General features: G+C 27.2%; 1 protein-coding gene across 2 annotated transcripts in view; it reads left to right on the forward strand.

Annotated features, from left to right (window-relative positions):
* Nucleotides 1–4,238: 4,238 nt before the first annotated feature.
* LOC18105200 (uncharacterized) overlaps nt 4,239–19,155 on the forward strand; it is a 30,837-nt gene continuing 15,920 nt past the window's right edge. Inside the window, exons 1-2 of one of the 2 annotated variants that reach the window (XM_002320007.3) lie at nt 4,239–4,369; nt 4,505–4,955. In XM_002320007.3, the coding sequence (XP_002320043.2) occupies nt 4,275–4,369; nt 4,505–4,955 (546 nt within the window). In that variant the 5' untranslated portion in view covers nt 4,239–4,274. The remainder of the gene's footprint in view (nt 4,370–4,504; nt 4,956–19,155) is intronic. The other variant, XM_052447034.1, reaches the window with a different exon arrangement.

Genomic DNA, 19,155 nt, shown 5'->3' on the forward strand with positions numbered 1-19,155 from the left:
AAAAAAACACAATATTAAATTAAATGATGGGACTGTGAGAAAAAATACAAAAGATTAAAAAAAGGGGCCAAGAAACCTACAATTGGGTTATAGATTCTGATGGGTTGAGCTAATTATTTTATTTTGTAATTTAATAAAAAAAATATAAAAATTAATCAATTAAAAATAATAATAGTAATAAAAAAAAAGCCCATTCTTACATGAGCGAGGTTGGGCCTATTAAAAAGACTTAGACGAGTTGATAAGAGTTAAGCCATTTGTCATTTAGGAAAATATTGTGCCCCCAAAGTTTCAAACTCATATTCTCAACATTACTCCAATGATTTAAAAAATATATTAACCTTGTTTACTGTTGATACAGTAACTGATTATAATCTCTGTGGAAGCTAGACTTGAGCCACCACGTGGACGAATCTAATACTTGGCACGTGATCCATGGATCTCCTACAAGGAAAAACAAAATACCCTCGCTCCAAAGAAAATCGGATGCAGTTAGAGAAGAAATTAATATTTAGGTAAGTATTGGGATTATTTTCCTATGGTGGTTGAATATGAAATATTGGCAAATTACAAAATATAACTAAATAAGCTGGTTGTTTACTGTGCACCCACACTTATTTCACAGCTCACTCTTATATTCATGGACTTTTATTTTATTTTATTTTTATCATTGAACTTTATTTATTTATAATTTCATTATTATAAACTAAGTTACGTGACCATGTTTTTATGTGGTGGTATAATTTTTTATTTACATGCTCTAGTTAATCCAATATGTCATGTATTATATATTTTGATGTTGAAATAAAAATTAATTTTACAAGATAGAATTTTAGATTATTGCTAAAAAATCAAAAGATAAAGGACCGAAATTGAAATAAAAACAGTCTTCTTTCATTTAAAGAATGGCAAGCTTCAATTTCACCCTCCAAGTTTTGCTTTTGAAATTTCAATCCTTGGACTTCCATAGATGTTATAAAAAGTTATCATAGAACAAGACGAGAGATAAAATATTTGGTCAACCATGTTTTGATTATAAAAATAACAATTTTGTTATTAATGAGTTCTTCTCTATGATGAGAGTTGAGAGTTTATTGTATATGGTGTTTATGTATTAAAAAGTAAATTCAAGCACGTAAATAATATTTATGTAGTTTGATTTTTATTTTTTAAGTGATTTTAAGATGTTTTATTATAAAAAATTAAGGGGCTCGTAACTTGAACTTTGCGTTTTTTATTGTCAAAATGATTAAAATCAGTAATGGTAGACAACAAGTCTCTTATCTAGATAAACAAAAAAACAATTTGAGAGATCCGGGTAGACAATATAAAATAATAACTAGCAAAACCAAGCAAATGGCAACAACTTTCTTCTTCTTTTTTTCCTCTCTCTTAGGCTAGGTGCGTTTCAGAACAACAATGCCTAACTTTGTTTTACTTGATTTGATCTTTGATCTTATTTTTTAACTAATATCTTCTCCATTGTTTCCTTGAAATTGTTTTGTTTAATTATTATTTTTTCAGTAATTGGTCTTCTATAAAGGGTTTTTACAATTTCATAATACCAAAAACAAATTACTATAATTCATCTTTTAATTTGTTTTCTTATGAAATTTTAAATAAATTACTTGTGTTTTTACTATGCGTTTATAATTTTGAGAATCATATATACTTAACAATCAAACTAAATCTTGATGATAAATACAAGAAAATATATAAAATAAAAAAGATAATTGATGTAAAATATTTGTATTTTTATATGTTTTTTACTTATTGCTATGAATATCAATTTTCTGATTTAGTTTTTAATTAACATTTGCATTTTTTTAATTTACCATTTAATACTTTTTTTTAATTAATTGTATGGGACACATATTATTTTTTCATTTTTTAGCTAACAAGTTTTATAATACTATAAAACATATTGATAATATAAAGACTGTTTTTTATTATTTTAAAAATTAACTTGAATTCTATTAGAGTCTACTGCGAATAGATTGGACTAGTTTGTATGCTCGTACTGTGTTAGGGGGCATAATTTTTTAAAACATAAAAAAAATATAGATCCCAATAAATTATTTAACATTGCTATTAAATGCGAAAATACAATTATTTTGTATTTGTTTTCTATCAAGATATTTTTTTATTAACGTATTTCTTGTTTATCTTAGCAAATATAAAGTTTTTTATTGGAATCGGTGTTTTAGTTCAAAAAAATATTTATGATCATTAAAGCAAGTTAACAAAAATATAAAAATAATATCTTTATATTTTATGTGTGATTTAAAGATGAAAAAAATATTAAATCTGATAAAATCATGTTCAAAATCTATATAAAAGGTTTTTTTAAAAAAAAACAACATGCATCAAATTTTCATGAATAATTTATTATTAGTATTATTATTTTCATATCATATACATACTAATTTTAAAAAAACATCAAAATAAGAATAAGAATTTAGAATAATATTTAAGAGCTGTGTCAACTTTGAAGTGCAAGTGATTATGGTGATTTTTTCATGAAGTGCAAAACAAAACACAAAAAAAAAAAGAATCAGACCTAGCATCTAGCCCAACAATAACAAATATATTAACCCGCGCGCCTAACCTTGCTTTAATTTTTTATTAGGGGGCAGGCGACGTGTCATCCTAAATGAAAATATTGCATGTCTTGGCGCTTGAACTCATTACCTCTTGCTTCAATTCCTTGCGTCAATTAACTAAATTACGATACAAAGTTGTTATTATTTTGATGTTGAAATAAAAATTGGTTTTAGAGGATAGGGTTTTAGAATATTGCTAAAAGATTGAAAGATGAAGGGCTAGAATGTAGATAAAAATAGTATTCTTTCATTTAAAACATGATAAACTTCAATTTGGACCTCCAAGTTTTTATTTTTGCGTTTTAGTCCTTGTTCGTTTAGTTATTTATATTTTAAATTTTAAATTTATTTTGATTGCATTTAAATCTTTAGATTTTTATAAATGTGAGAAAGTCATCATAAAATAAAAATAAGAGAGAATATTTGGCAGATTATATTTTGACTATAAAATGGATACTCTTTGTTACAATTAATTGTTTTTTAGAACGAGAGTTTAATATAGATGGTATTTATGCATCAAAAGGTAGATTAGAGCACATAAATATTTTTTATTTAGTTGTATTTTTATTTTCTTAGTAATTTCGAGGTGTTTTAGTGTTATAAATTAAGGGATCAAAACTTGAACCTTGCATTGTTCATCATCGAAGGTGATTGAAAACAATAATGGTAGACAACAAATCTCCTATTTAGATAAATAATATGCCATCCATTCTATTAAAAAAGAAAACAGAGAGATATGGGTTTGTGTATTGTTATATGTTTCTTTTTACTTACTGCTATGACGTTATGTTAATTAACATTTGCAAAGAAAAATTAATTTACCATTTAATATATTTTTTAATCAATTGCATCGGAAACATATATTGTTTTTCCATTCTTTAGATAACAAATTTTATAATATTACAAAACATATTGACAATATAAAGACTATTTTCTATCATATTAAAAATTAATTTGAATTATATTAAAATGCAATGCTAATAGATTAGATTGGTTTGTATATTCACACTATAAAATTATAATTTTTTTAAACATAAAATAATATTTAGGTTTTAGATAATTATTCAGTATTGTTATTAAATACAAAAATTGAGTTAACTAGCTTACCTTAAATAAAAATATTATATATCTCGGCACACAAGCTCATAATCTTTTGCCTCAATTCCATGTGCTAAATAACTACATTATGATAGAGAGTTATTATTATGTGTATTAAACAGATATATTAACTTGATTAATGTTTGCATGAATAGTAAATCACCATAAGCATCCCAAGCTTTTCTAGTTTAATAAGTTTGATAGTTTAGTTTCATTTGAAGTAATTAAGATAACTGCAATAAACTATTAACCCACCAATCGAGTGGATGGAGGGTGTCATTGGCCCACTATCCCCGCATGTTTGAATTGATGATTAAAACCTCACAGAACTCAACGTGTCAATCCCTAAACCGTCGATTCAATCACCCTTGCACCTCCATTCATTTAGCTACGAAGTTGATATTTTAGCGAGAAGCTTGGAGTAATTAATTTCCCAGGACGCCGGCTTTTCAAAAAGACGTCTTTGACCAAATTGACAAAACGAAAGACGTCTTTTGAAGACCCCACCCATTTGTGGGGTCAACTACGATTCGAGACTTTAACCCTTTTCCTCTCCTATAAAATGCCCCATCAATGAAGGAACGACACTTCACGCATTTATCTAGCAAAAGAAGGCTGCAGAAAATGGCAGAAAACCACCCGCCTAATCTTGGTTTCAAAGGAGACAGGTTCCTCTAAATCCTCTTGTCTTTAATTTTTTTTTTCATCAAGTTCACAGGGATTCAAATTAAATTCCCTTTTCCCTTTATTTCACCGTCTTCAATTCTTGTGTTTAAGTAATTTTAATTTTGTTATGATGACAGCATCATAGCGCAACACGTCATTTTTGCCCTGCTTCTGAACACGTTAAGCAACCAAATCCAAGTGAAATACCAGTCAATGCGAGTTTCTCCATTTGACACCCACCAGAGGGTCATGTCAACATTTTTAGCTGCTCTGTTTATATACGCCACAACATCAGTTGCCGAGGTTATACTCCGGACGCAGAAATCAGTCCATCAAAGACTTGTCGGCAATATTCGTCTCTTTGCTAGCGCCCTTGCTATAATTCTGCTCCTGATGACTCTTTCCCTGATTGTGTCCTGCATCATTTCTGTCCTGTGGACATGTTTATTTGTGAAGTTAGCATATGAATCATGTCAGGATCTCTGCCAGTTGCTAAGCCAAACAACTGATGAGGTACTTCGCATGTTGAAAAAGCTAATTACAACTGTGAGGAGCCCCAAAGAGAAACCAAACCAGCCGAATGTCTAGGTCCTTACAAGTCCTGAGGCAGATTAGAATGATTGCAAGTTGTTTTTTTACTCTAACTCAATCTACTATGAAAGGAAATGATAGGTTAAAATACATCTTGAACAAAATGAAACCGTATTTTGAGCTCCGCACCCAACCTTTTTTTTCTTTTAATTTTATTAATCACCTATATATATTTAGATAATAGTTATCGTATGATTGAAATCTCAGTTCATGGATTTATCGGATCAATTACAAAATAATAATGTTTTAATTAACTCAAATAATATCATTTTAGATAAAAAAATTATTAAAACTATCTTGCAAGATCGCTATTAGACAGCAGAGAGCCCTGGGCTTTGAAAATCCTACCGGGTCCACGTGGCAGTCACCAAGCCGTTGATGCCTTAAACGGATTCCCACCTGTCTCTCACGCGTGGATAATTTAATGGACTTTGAAACGTGGTGATGTGAAAAGTTGGGGAGTATTCGTCTTTGACTATAAACAGTGCAATACGTTCGTGCGCTCTTATCCAAGAGGACGTCCCAAGCGTTTTTCCATCTTTTTTCCCCTACCCCTATAAACCAATACCAAGACCCCTCTTTGGTCTTACACCCACGTCTCCTACACATCTCTCTCTCTCTCTCTCTCTCTCTCTATATATATATATATATATATATATAGACACATATATTTAGGATTTTTTTTTATATAAATCCATCATCAGTGAATAATCTTTTTTTAAATAAAATTTTAAAAAATAAAAAATATTATCTTAACACTTTTAAAAAAATATCAAATTAGATTTTAATTTAACCAGTCTAATTATAAGGTTAAATGGACTTTTTGATTCATATGATTATTCTACGTTGTTCATAATTAATGCAGCACGAACCAATAAGATAGGTTCTTAGAACGCGACAAAATATACTTCATAATTTATAATTTGAAGATGTTATAATTAAAATATTAATTTGGTCAATCATAAAATTTAAAAATAATAGAATAATTCTTAGCTATTGTCAATCTAGCTTTGGAATCTGCTCGTATATTCTTATCCTTTTCCCTTTACTTTTATACGTGTTGAAATTTGAAGGAGAAAAAAAATCAAGAATAATTGAATATACAGGCTCTATTTGATTTCATCCTATTGTGCTTTTTTTTTTTTTATTATTATTAATATAAATGTTCGGGTCAGTTTGCACGCACCTCGATTAATTCTACGGGTCCTAAAGTTAACAATCATATATATAAACCTCCAGTGACTTAAAATTTATAGGATTCGAACTTATTGTGCTTTTTTTATTATTATTATTAATATGGATGTTCGAGTCAGTTTGCACGCACCTCGATTAATTTTACGGGTCCTAAAGTTAACAATCATATATATAAACCTCCAGTGACCTTAAAATTTATAGGATTCGAACTTATTGTGTTTTTTTTTTTTACGAACGTGAATATCCGAGTCAGTTTGTGCGTATCTTTACTAATCTTACAGGCCTTGAAGTTAACGATCATGTAAATCTCTAGTGATTCTGAGATTTGTAGAACTCGAACTAGTAACTTAAAAAAAACAAATCTAAAATTAAATCAATTAAGTTATATACTCTTCGAGATTACTTATTGAGCTTTTTAGTTAGACAGCTTGTACTCCAGCATGTAATGGAAAAAATAGGCGGTATCTAAGAAAAGAAGGTGAATACTTGCTGGTTTCCTACTTCTCTTGTAACAAATTTGTATTTCTTATGAACGCGCCAAGCAAACCTATAACTAAAAGAAAAAGCTTTTCCATAGCAAACAAAGCAATTGTAAATGATTAAAATTGGAAACATAGAAGTAACCCTTAACTTCTTTTTTCTCATTTTATAAACGACTGCTTATAAGTGATGTAATAAAATATTTTCTAAGTTGATTCTCAGTGAAAAAAACAGTGAAGATAAAGTTTTTATGAGTTACATTCCGGTTATAAAAAATATAAATTTTAATAAAAATAAGTTTATCTAGAAAAAAGATACTCAATAGAAATGATTTGGATCTCTAATCATAGCTCGAAAGGATTTTATTTTATTCAATTTGATTTTTAGTTTTTAACTAATAAAAGAATGTTTTTGAATTTTAGATGAAAATGAGTTGAAGTTTGGGGTTTTTTTTTTTTTTTGATAAAAATCTCTTAAAACATGATTATTCGCTTATTAAAGATGTTTGAAATTTGTTAAAGTGGATGAAATTTCACAAATGACATGTTGTTCATATGAGTTTTTTCGCTCACCAAAGGTAAATTCCTCTATCATTTCACATAGACCAATTTAATAATAAAACATTACTTGTAAAAAATAGATTGACCCTACGAGATCATGTATGAATCCATTTACGTCCCTTGTTAATAAAAAAAACCCGGCAATAGGAGGGAAGTACCTAATTTTTATTTTATTTTTTAACATTAACAAAAGTGTTTTTAAACCCAGGATCGGATTATGGCTTTTAATCGGGTTAATTTTAATTTTTTTTATAAATCAAAATAATATTATTTTAATAAAAAATAACCAATGAATAGGCATTGCTGATTAACCGGTTCACCGAATGAAACCATCATGTCACTAAATTTTTAACTATTCTTATGTTTTTTATCAACTCGATCTAATTTTAGTCTCGATTAAGCAACTTGCCGAAGTAAATGGGATTTTAAAACTACGATTAACGATGCAGACTGCTGTACGTCCGTGCGCTTCACTGGTAAACGACGTCTCACTCGTATTTTCTTTTTTTTCTTTTTCTGTTTTTCTTAAATGTTTTTTAACAAAAACGCCTCGTTTGTCTGAAGACGGGCGTCTGAGCTGGGCTCTAAAAGGGACCCTCTCATGGGCAACTTATCTGTTTATCTTTTTATTCTCATGCTGTCGTTTTACATATGCAAATACTTGTCGGACTTGGCTCAAAAATCTATAACAAACCTGTATTATTAAGTGATGGAGTTAATACGGAAAAATTACTTTTATTTATTATTATAACTACTTAGTTACATACTTTTGTAAAAATATTTTTAATTAAAAATAAATTAAAATAACATTTTTTTATTTTTTAAATTAGAATATCAAAACCTGTGAAAAATATCTACAGAAACTATTTTGATATATTTTAAATAAAAAATAATTTAAAAAACAGTTGAACAAGACAAACAAGCATACCCTTAATTAAATTAATTACAGTGTCTTCTTGTTCAAACAACATTAAAAGAGGTAAAACTTACTTTACTGATTTTATTCAGACAAGGTTATCCAAAGATATTTTGGTTCCGTTTTCAATGATAATTTTGTGGATATTTTTTTATGTAGCACTAAAATTAAAACAGGAATTAGTTGTAACGAAACGTAGAGGTGGCTTTGACAAGTCATGAGCCATGTCACTCGGTGAGGTAAGTTGATTCTGTAAGTTTATTATGTAAAAAAAATCATAAAATACTCTCAAATAATGATAGCTTTTGAAAAAGCGGCTCAACTGTTTTTTTGGTGAAAATTTAAAATTGTTTTTTTGTTTAAAAATATTTTTATATATATTTTAGGATTATTTTTATGCTAATGTTAAAAATAATTTTTTTAAAAAATATTATTTAAATACATTTCAAAAAAAATATTTTAAAAAATAATTAGTAACAATAACAAATATTATAATTATGACAACAGGAAAAGCTATTTTTTAAGCCATTTTTTAGGAAGGGCGGTGCTAAATTCATAGGGCATGATAATCATTTTAAGAAGTTAAACAATGAGAATAATAAAGTTGTTAGTGAATGTAGCATCGACTTTTTAGAAGAAAAAAGTCTCACTTGTTGTGTAATTTTATTTTTTATTTTTTGAAAAAGTGCATATAAGTTTATTTTTTAAAAGAAATAAACTATCAATAATTTTATTCTAATCTTTTAAAACTAATAAGTTTAACTTAATATTTTATCTTTTTCAAAAAATTATTTTTAGACACATATTGTACACTTCATATACTTTTAAAAAAAATCATTAATTGATTTTTTTTATCTTTATTAAAAAATACTGTAATAATTTTTTTTTAATATCATATTTCTCCACTTGTGAAATAGTTTATAGCTATAATATTTTTTATATTATCATTATTTGTGAATCTTGATTATATCAAAATCAAATTATGATAGTAAAATAGAGCAAAGTATTCTTCATATTTGTAAATCATATTTTTTAAAAATATAAAATTTAATGTTCATTAGCATAATTAATGTGTGTCTTGGAAATAGTTTTTAGAGTCATAACAATTAACAAGAATAAATCAGGACGATAACAAATCTTCGATTTAAAAAAATCTATAAAAAAATAGGCAAAAAATATTATATTAAAAAAGTAACGTAACAAAACTGATTATAAAGTATTTTTGTAATAGAAAAGATAAATAACAAAATTTTAAACGTATTTTAGAATCGTTTAGGAAAATATAACAAGACACGGACTTATTAGAAAGAAAAACTTAATAACCAAACTTATTGGTTTAATAAAAATATCATAAAACTTATTGGTCAATTATCTTTAAAAAATGAACTTATCTATATTTCTTCAATTTTTTCCAAGGACGGTAAAGATTCTACTAACTTCTAAGCTAATTATTTCTTTGATCATAAAATATTATTTTATTATTGACTAAATTTTTTAAAGTGAGCCGAACACAAAAATGAAAAATATTTAACGGTAAAATATTTTTCCAGATATATGAAGGCTAATTCCATCAATCATCTTTTCTTAAAAGAAACGAAAGAAGGATGAGAAATAAACACGAAAGATATGTGCATTGCACTGCTCACCCCTGCACACAAGCCACTATCTTTCTTATTTTTCGCCTCTCTATAGTTTCTCAAACATACAGTCATTACTTTTAAAAAGAAAGATTGTTAGCGAGGTCAAGCTCATATTGGGATGGAGTGGAATGATGTTAACCAGTACTTACCAAATCTTCTTTCGTCTTGTTTTTTTTAGAGGGATTGTGGGCTTGTTGCATTGAAAAATGAAGGAAAAAACAGAAAGAAGAAAGAAGGAGAAACGATGCTTGAATATATATATATATATATATATATATATATATATATATATATATATATATATAGAAGAAGAATGAGAAATCTTCTTTAAAATCATATAGTTGATCGCAAGCAGAGTAAAAAGGAATTTTGTTTTTCTTCAAAAAGGAGGCCTTCAAAGTATTATAGCCAAAACATGTCACGAGCTGACTGTTTACATAAACACATTTCTTCAGACGAACTTTCTTATTGTTCTTGTAATTCTGTGTTAGAAGATTTTGATTGACCTGCTCATATTTTGATGAATGATTGCAAGTTTTCTTACTCCAGGGACTGATTTGGATCTTCTAGTGAGACACAGGGATCTGAAATTGCGTCTCTGTACAAAATTGAAGACGTATTTTGACTTGGGGACATTTTTTTGGTTATCCAAGCTTCCAAGAAAGGCCCCACACAAAGTTCCACCAATCAGAAAATACCGAAAAGGTCAGCTGAAATTCCCTCTCCTCAACGTGTATAAAAAAAAGCCCCTAGCTCCCTCCACTCTACCATCAAATGCAGCATAAACACTTGAAATCCATTTGAGCCTCCTCGAGTACAAAGACAGTATCTGTGTAGAGAAGAGAAATAGAGCAGAGCAGAATGGCTGAAAACCTTAGGGAAAATCCTGCTTTCGAAAAAGAAAGGTTAGTCTAAATTAAATTTCTTTGCTTTGTTTCCTTTTTGTTTTTATAAGCCCATCACTTTCTCTTTCTTGTATTAATGCTTCCTTCACTTTGATCTCTATTTTTCCAGTCAAGGAATTAGCCTCTTAAATTGTCTTTTGATTTTTGCGTACTTAGCGATTTTAATTTTTGTTGTGATGGCAGCATTATTGTGCAGCATGGAATATTTGCCCTCTTGGTTGGGACGCTGAACAATCAAATCCAAGTGAAGTACCAGTCAATTAAAGGCTCTCCATTTGACAGCCACGACGTTATTATGTCAGTTTTCCTTGTTGCTCTGTTTATATATGCCACGGCATCGGTGGCCGAAGTTATGCTCCGAGCTCGAGAATCAACTTACCGCACAATGGTTGGCAATCTCCGACTCTTTGCCAGTGCCCTTGCTGCGATATTGCTTCTATCTATTCTTGCTCCAATTCTGGGGTGCGTTATTTCCGTCGTATGGGCCTGTTTATTTATCGGAGTCGCCTATGAATCAAGCCGAGAGTTGTCCAACATTTTAAGCCAGTTAACTAATAAGTTACTAGACATGTTGTCCAGGCTAATGGCATGCGTGAGGAGCCGCAAGGAGGAACCAAATCAGCCACGTGTCTAGCTCACTACATGTCCTAAGATCGAGTAAATGGCAAGGGGATATACTTTTTTTTCTTTTTGTAAAACAAAGCATCGTATGTTTGAAGAGGAAGATTTGAGAAGACGTTGATTACGAGGAATTTACTTGGCATGTAAAAAATGTAATGAAATAAGAATTTTTGTTTTTTTTTATTTAAAAAGGACTGGCAGGTTTGTTTACTGTTTATACAGTAACAAATTAATTGTATTTCTACCTCATAATCTCAACATTACTCCCACGCATTATGTGCTGGTATCATTTTTTTATTTACATGATCTTGTTTATATATTATTTTGATGATGAAATAAAAATTGATTTTATGAAATATAATTTAAAACTATTGCTAAGAAATTGAAAGCCGAAAGAGTGAAATTGAAATAAAAATAGTCTTCTTTCGAGCACGGCAAACTTCAATTAAAAATATATAAAAACCAAAAATGCCCATTCTTGCCTGAGCTAGGTCGGGCCTATTAAAGAAAACTAGTGTTGAGGTGGTATTGTGTCCGCCCACCAAAGTTTCAAACTCATATTCTCAATATTACTCCCACAAATTAATTGTTGAGTTACAGCACTAAACCATTAAACAAATGATATATATATATATATATATATATATATATATATATATATATATATATATATATATTAACTTTGTTTATATTTGATACAGTAACCGATTATAATCTCTTTGGAAGCTAGACTCGAGCCATCGCGTGGACGGATCTAATATTTGGCACGTGATCCGTGGATCTACTGCAAGAAAAAAAAAAAAAAAACCCTTATCTACTCACTACAAGGAAAATCAGATGCACTTAGAGAATTAATTTAATATTTAGGTAAGTTGAGGATTATTTTCATATGGTGGTTGCATATGGAATATTGTCAAATTAAACATTATAACTAAATAAGCTTAAGTGTTTACTGTGCACCCACACTTATTTCACAGCTCACTCTTGTATTCATGGACTTTCTTTTATTATTATTATTATTATTATTATTTTGGTAATTGAACTATATTTATTTGCAATTTCTTCGGCTAAGTCAAGTGAGCATGTTTTTACATGGTTGTATCATTTTTTATTTGCATCCTCTTGTTGATCCAATATGTCATGTATTATTTTAATGTTGAAATACAAAATAACTTTACAAAATAGATTTTTTAAATTATTGCTAAAAAATTAAAAGGTGAGGGACCTAAATTGAAATAAAAATAGACTTCGCTCATTTAAAGTATGACAAACTTCATTTTGGCCCTCCAAGTTTTGCTTTTTGCAATTTTAATCCTTGTTCTTTTAGTTATTTATATCTAGACTCTAAAGTATATTTTTACTAAATTTCGACCCTTGAACTTTTATATATGTTAGAGAAAGCCATAATGTAACAAAGACAGTAGATTAAAATATTCGGTTAACCATGTTTTGATTATAAAAAAATGATGATTTTGATATCAATGATTTCCCCTCCTATATTGAAAGTTTATTATATATGGTGTTTATGCATTAAAAAGTAGATCATAGAACATGAATATTTTTTATTTAGTTTGATTTTTATATTTTTTTAGTGATTTTAAAGTGTTTTATTGTTAGGAATTAAGGGATCCAAAACTTGAACCTTGCTTCTTCTTTCTTTTTTTTTTTTTTTTTTTTTTATCAAAGATGATTGAAATCAGTAATGGTAGCAACGACTCTCTTATCTAGATGAACAAAAAATAAATAAAAAATAAAGAGATCTAGGTAATCATATATACTTAACAATCAAACTAAATCTAAGTGATAAATACAATAAAATAAAAAGATAATTGATGTAAAATATTTGTATTTTTATACATTATTTACTTATTGCCATGAATATGACCTTTTGTTTTAGTTTTTAATTAACATTTGTTTTTTTTATTTACCATTAAATAATTTTTTAAATTAATCATATCATGCACATATATTATTTTTTTCATTTTTTAGCTAACAAGTTTTATAATATTATAAAAGATATTGATAATATAAAGACTATTTTCTATTGTTTAAAAAATTAATTTAAATTCTATTAAAGCGCAACGCGAATAGATTAAACTAGTTTGTATGCTTGCACTATGCTTGGAGGACTATAATTTTTTTAAATGTAAAAACAAATCAAGGTCTCAATGAATTATTTAACATTGCTATTAAATCCAAATATATGACTAATTTGAAAAAAAATTCCATCAATATAATTTTTTTATTAACGTATTTCTTGTTTATTTTAGTAAATTTTTAATTAGAATTATAGTTTTAATTAAAAAAATATTTATGATTATTAAAGCAAGTTAACCAAAAATATAAAAATAGTATATCCATAAAAAATCTTAAATGTAATAAGGTCATGTTCAAAATCTATATAAAAGTTTTTTTAAAAAGATAATAATCTGCATCAAATCTTCACGAATAATTTGTTATTAATATTATTATTTTCATATCATATACATAATAATTAAAAAAATATTAAAATAAAAAATTATAATAATATTTAATACCCATGTCAAAATTGAATTGCAGGTGATTATGGTTATTTTTTCATGGAGTGCAAAAAAAAAAAAAAAACAAAAAAGAGAGAAAAGAGTCAATTCTCTAGTGTCTACCCCAACAACAACAAATATGTTAACCTGCGCACCTAGTCTTGCTTTATTTTTTTTTTATTGGAGGGTGGGTGACATGTTATCTAGAATGAAAATATTACTTGTCTTAGTGTTCGAACCCATGATCTCTTACTTCAATCTCGTGCGTTAATGAACTAGATTACGATACAAAATTGTTATTATTTTTATGTTAAAATTAAAATTGATTTTACAAGATAGAGTTTTAGAATATTTCTAAAATATTAAAAGATGAAGGACTAGAATTAAAATAAAAAAGTATTCTTTCACTTAAATCATGGCAAACTTCAATTTGGACCTCCAAGTTTTTTTTTTCAGCCCTTGTTCTTCTAGTGATTTATAATTTGATTTTAAATTTGATTTTTATTATATTTCAATCTCTAAACTCTTATAGATGCGAGAGAAGGTCACCATGGAATGGAGACGAGAGAGAAGATATCTAATAGAACACATCTTGACTATAAAAAAAATGATCTTGGTACTAATGAATTATTCTTTGTAATGAGAGTTTAATGTAGATGGTGTCTATGGATCAAAAGGTAGACATGACACTTAAATATTTTTTTATTTAGTTTGATTTTTATTTTTTAAAATAATTTTAAAGTGCTTTAGTGTTATAAATTAAAAGAACCAAAACTTGAACCTTGCCTTCTTTTTTTTCTTTTATCATCAAAGGTAATTGAAAACAATAATGATAGACAAGAAATCTCCTATCAAGATAAATAATGTGTCATCCAGCCTATTAAAAAAGAAAGCAGAGAGATCTGAGGTGGTGGAAAAAGAAGAATATAAAGGCTTTTTTTTTCCCAGGCTAGGTGCGTTGCAGAACCATAATGCCTAACTTTTATATATATATATTTGATTTGATTTTTTATTTTATTTTTTAACTAATATCTTCTCCCTCATTCTTTTGAAATTTTTTTGTTTAATCATTATTTTTGCAGGAATTAATATTTTAAAAGGGGGTTTTTACAATTTCATAATACCAAAAACAAATTATTATAATTTATCTTTTATTTTTTTACGCATGAAATCTTATATAGATTACTCGTATCTGTATTATGCATTTATAATACCAAGAATCATATTTACCTAACAATTAAGATAAATCCTGGTGATAAATACAAGAAAATATATAAAATAAAAAAGATAGTTTGATGTAAAATGTTTGTATTTTATAGGTTTCTTTTTACTTGTTGCTATGAATATCAACATTTTTGTTTTAGTTTCTAATTAACATTCGCAAGGAAAAATTAATTTCCCTTTCTAATATATTTTTTAAGCAATCGTATCGGACAAATATATTGTTTTTCCATTTTTTAGATAACAGATTTTATAATACTATAAAACTTATTGATAATATATAGATTATTTTCTGTCATTAAAAAATAATTTGAATCATATTAGAGTGCAACGTTAATAGATTAGACTGGTTTGTATGTTCGTGTTATGCTATAAAAACTATAAATTTTTAAAATATAAAAAATATTCAAGTATTATAAAATTATTTAGCATTACTATTAAATTAAAAAATACAGTTAACTAGCTCATTGTAAATGAAAATACTACATGTTTAAACGCTTAAATTTACGATATCGTGCTTTAATCTTGTGGGCTAGCTAACTAAATTATGATTAAAAATTATTATTATGTATATTAAACAAATATGTTAATTTGTTTAATAGTTATATAAATAGTAAATCACTATAAGCATCCCAAGTTTTTCTAGTTTAATAAGTTTAACAGTTTAGTTTCATTTGAAGTAATTAAGATAACTACAATAAACTATCAATCCACCAATGGAAAGGATAGAGGGTGTCATTGGCCTACTATCCCCGCATGTTTGAATTGACGATTAAGACCTTACAGAACTCAACGTGTCAATCCCTAAATCGTCGATTCAATTACCCATACACCTCCATTCATTTTGTTTGCCTATTAACAGTTCGATTCAGCTCGAGGACGTCTCGTCCATTTGCCATTCTAGAAGTCTCCAGTCATACCTTTTTCGATAAATATTTTATTTTTTTAATTAAAATAAAATATTTTAATATTAAAATATTTTAATATATCATTTCGAGGTTATACTATTCATATATATATATATATATATAAAATTTAAAACATATAATTTAAATTCAAGATAAATTAATTATAAATTATGCAATACAAACATAGTGTTAAACAAATATAATTTTAAAATTTAAAATATTTCTAAATAGTCAAGATTAAATAGATATTTAATTTAAATTAATTCAACTTAAACAAAATATCAAAATATTATAAAAGTAAAATGTTTTAACACAAATATTTTAAATATAGTTAAGTCAATGTTATCAAAACTAATGAGATCTAAAACATTTATTGTTTTGCTCAAATTCCTACAAAGTATAAACATGAAAAAATCAACATGAATATAAACTATATATATTAGTAATAAATCTAATTTTAAAAAATTAATATCATTGTTAATGAAAATAGTAATAATAATTTTAATATTATTTTTAATATCATTTTTATTGAAAATAGTAATGAAAAAGAGCTTTTTTATACTTTGGTGGTTTAATTAATTAAATTGAACTGGGTTTAATTTGATTCCGTGGCTTTTCAAGACCGGAACGGAACATGTGAAACGAAATCGAAACATTCCAATCGAAGTTTAGCCGAAAAATTCAGAACGGACTGAGATTTGAAATAAGATAAAAATTATTTTGTTTTGTTTTGTTTTTTGAATTGTTATAAAATATTTTGACCATTCCAAACAAAATAGAACTGAATTGATAATATGATTCTCATGCAATCATTTTCATCCTTTTGTGTTGCTCTTTGGCATATCCATTAAAGATTGTGTGCATTTATGAAATTTCATTTATTCTTGATTTGTGTTAAAAAAAATATAAAAAATATTATTCATTTATAATATCAAATAAACGTTGTTTTGCATGTTGATATTTTTAATAAATTAAAAAATACCATGATTGATTAAGAATGTTAAATGATTATTAACAGGTTTTTTGAACATCCATTAATCATACTATTTGTATCTATTAACTGTATTTAATTACACATACTAGTTTTTTTACAAGTACTTCAAACTTGTATTATTTAATTAATCTGTATTATTTTTTTCTATTTTCTAATAGATCATTAAATATTTATAAATAAATAAAAATTTAATGTTTATTAAATAAACATATTTTATTTTTAAATAATTTCATAAAATCTTGATAGTTATAATTAAATTAATCTCTTTAAAATCTGAATCATATAAAATATTTTTTTAACTTGAGTGAATTGATATTAGGAACATGAATTGAATTATCTCTCAGAAATTAATAATTAATTGTTGGGTTAGATATATATAATCCTTAAAACTAAAAATTACTAAACAATTTTCCCTTGACATTATATCTCTACGAACCTTATTTATTTTAAACATTTCTTTTTAGTCATGTAAAATTGAATATAAATTAGCAACAAATAAATTAATCAAAGTATCAATTATTTAAGTATTAAGAAAACATTGATTTCTTTTTTTTTTAGTTTAACGTGGGTGTCCGGGCCAGCTTTCGTGTACCTCGACTAATCCCACGGGTCCTGAAGTTAACGACTATGTAAACCTCCAGTGGCCATCATATGAGCAACCACATGGCTCGAACCTGAGACCACAAAAAGAGCAAATCTCTTAATCCCAAGCTCTTACCACTTGGCCACCACTTAGATGTTAGAAAACATTGATTTCTTAATACTATTAGTATCTGTCCAGAAAACCAGAAGCAATGTATAGAAAACTTAACTAAGAATTCAATTTAACAATTGTATAGAAAATTTAACTAAGAATTCAATTTAACAATTTGATGTAATTTAACTGTTTTCAATTTTTTATACTTCATATTTCTTGTTAGATTATTTCTAAGCCTTTTTAAAGCTATCATAATAAAATTAAAGTATCAATGTAGAACTGTATAGTTCAAGAATAATTTATTATGTTATTTAGAATTTTACATGGTGTAGAAATAATATAAAGCAACATGATTAACCTATTGATAGGTTTATTAATAAGAGACTAAATAAAATTTAGTTATTAATATTGGCGATATACTATAATGTTAATATTTTATCAATTATACATAATCAATCAAGAGTTTTAAAGAAGTTGGTGCTTTATATATATAGATATATGTGTGTGTGTGTTTATTCTACCAAATTATTAATTGATTTATTTATTTATTTATTGATAGAATAATTTAATATTTTTTTTAGTATTTCAGTTGATGAAAAACTAATTTTGATGGCTTAAAATGACTTCATGTATAAATATCAAAGAGAGAGAAAGTTAGAAAGGGAGTTGATATCATATCCCACATTGACGGGTGAGGGATTGGTAGCTGACCTTATTAAGAGTGCTAGTTGCTAACTTGTCATATGCGTTTTGGGGCGTCAGGCTCAGATATGGGCTCGCGTCACCAGAAACAAAATCGTGAGGGTGGTAAGACCCAAAGCGGACAATATATGACAAGTTGGGTTGGGCTGTTATATTTGGTATCAGAGCCGATCTCACTAGTTGTCCGGTGGTGCCGATAGGGTCATTGGGCTCCTTAAGAGGGGTGGATTGTCATATCCCACATCGGCGGGTGAGGGATTGGTAGCTGACCTTATTAAGAGTGTTGGTTGCTAACTTGTCATACGCGTTTTTGGGCGTCAGGTTCAGATATGGGCTCGCGTCATCAGGAACAAAACCGTGATAGCGGTAAGGTCCAAAGCAGACAATATATGGCAAGTTGGGCCGGACTGTTACAATTGATATGTTTTTCCTTTTATTTTATCTCATATGCAACTCCTATAGTATCTCCCAACTATAATATTAAAAATAAGATTTTCAAATAATCTGCTAGTTAAAGCAAAATATATGTCGATTTTTCTCACTTGCAAAGAAAAAAGAACTCTTAGTCTTCTAATTTTAAACTGCTAGAAAACAAAACTAGAATTATAGTCTTCGCTATAATTCGTTGAAGGCATTATAATTGTATTGCTTTTTATATTTAATATTAATAAGATAAGAGTACAAGTTTGTAAGAGATGAATTATATATATATATATATATATATATATATATATATATATATATATTTCGTGACAATTGCAATGATTTTTTTTCTCTTTTCAAATTAGCTATTGCTACGAAGTTGATATTTTAGCGAGAAGCTAGGATTAATTAATTTCT

The sequence above is a fragment of the Populus trichocarpa genome, chromosome 14 (genome assembly GCF_000002775.5).
Source record: "Populus trichocarpa isolate Nisqually-1 chromosome 14, P.trichocarpa_v4.1, whole genome shotgun sequence".
NCBI lineage: Eukaryota > Viridiplantae > Streptophyta > Magnoliopsida > Malpighiales > Salicaceae > Populus > Populus trichocarpa.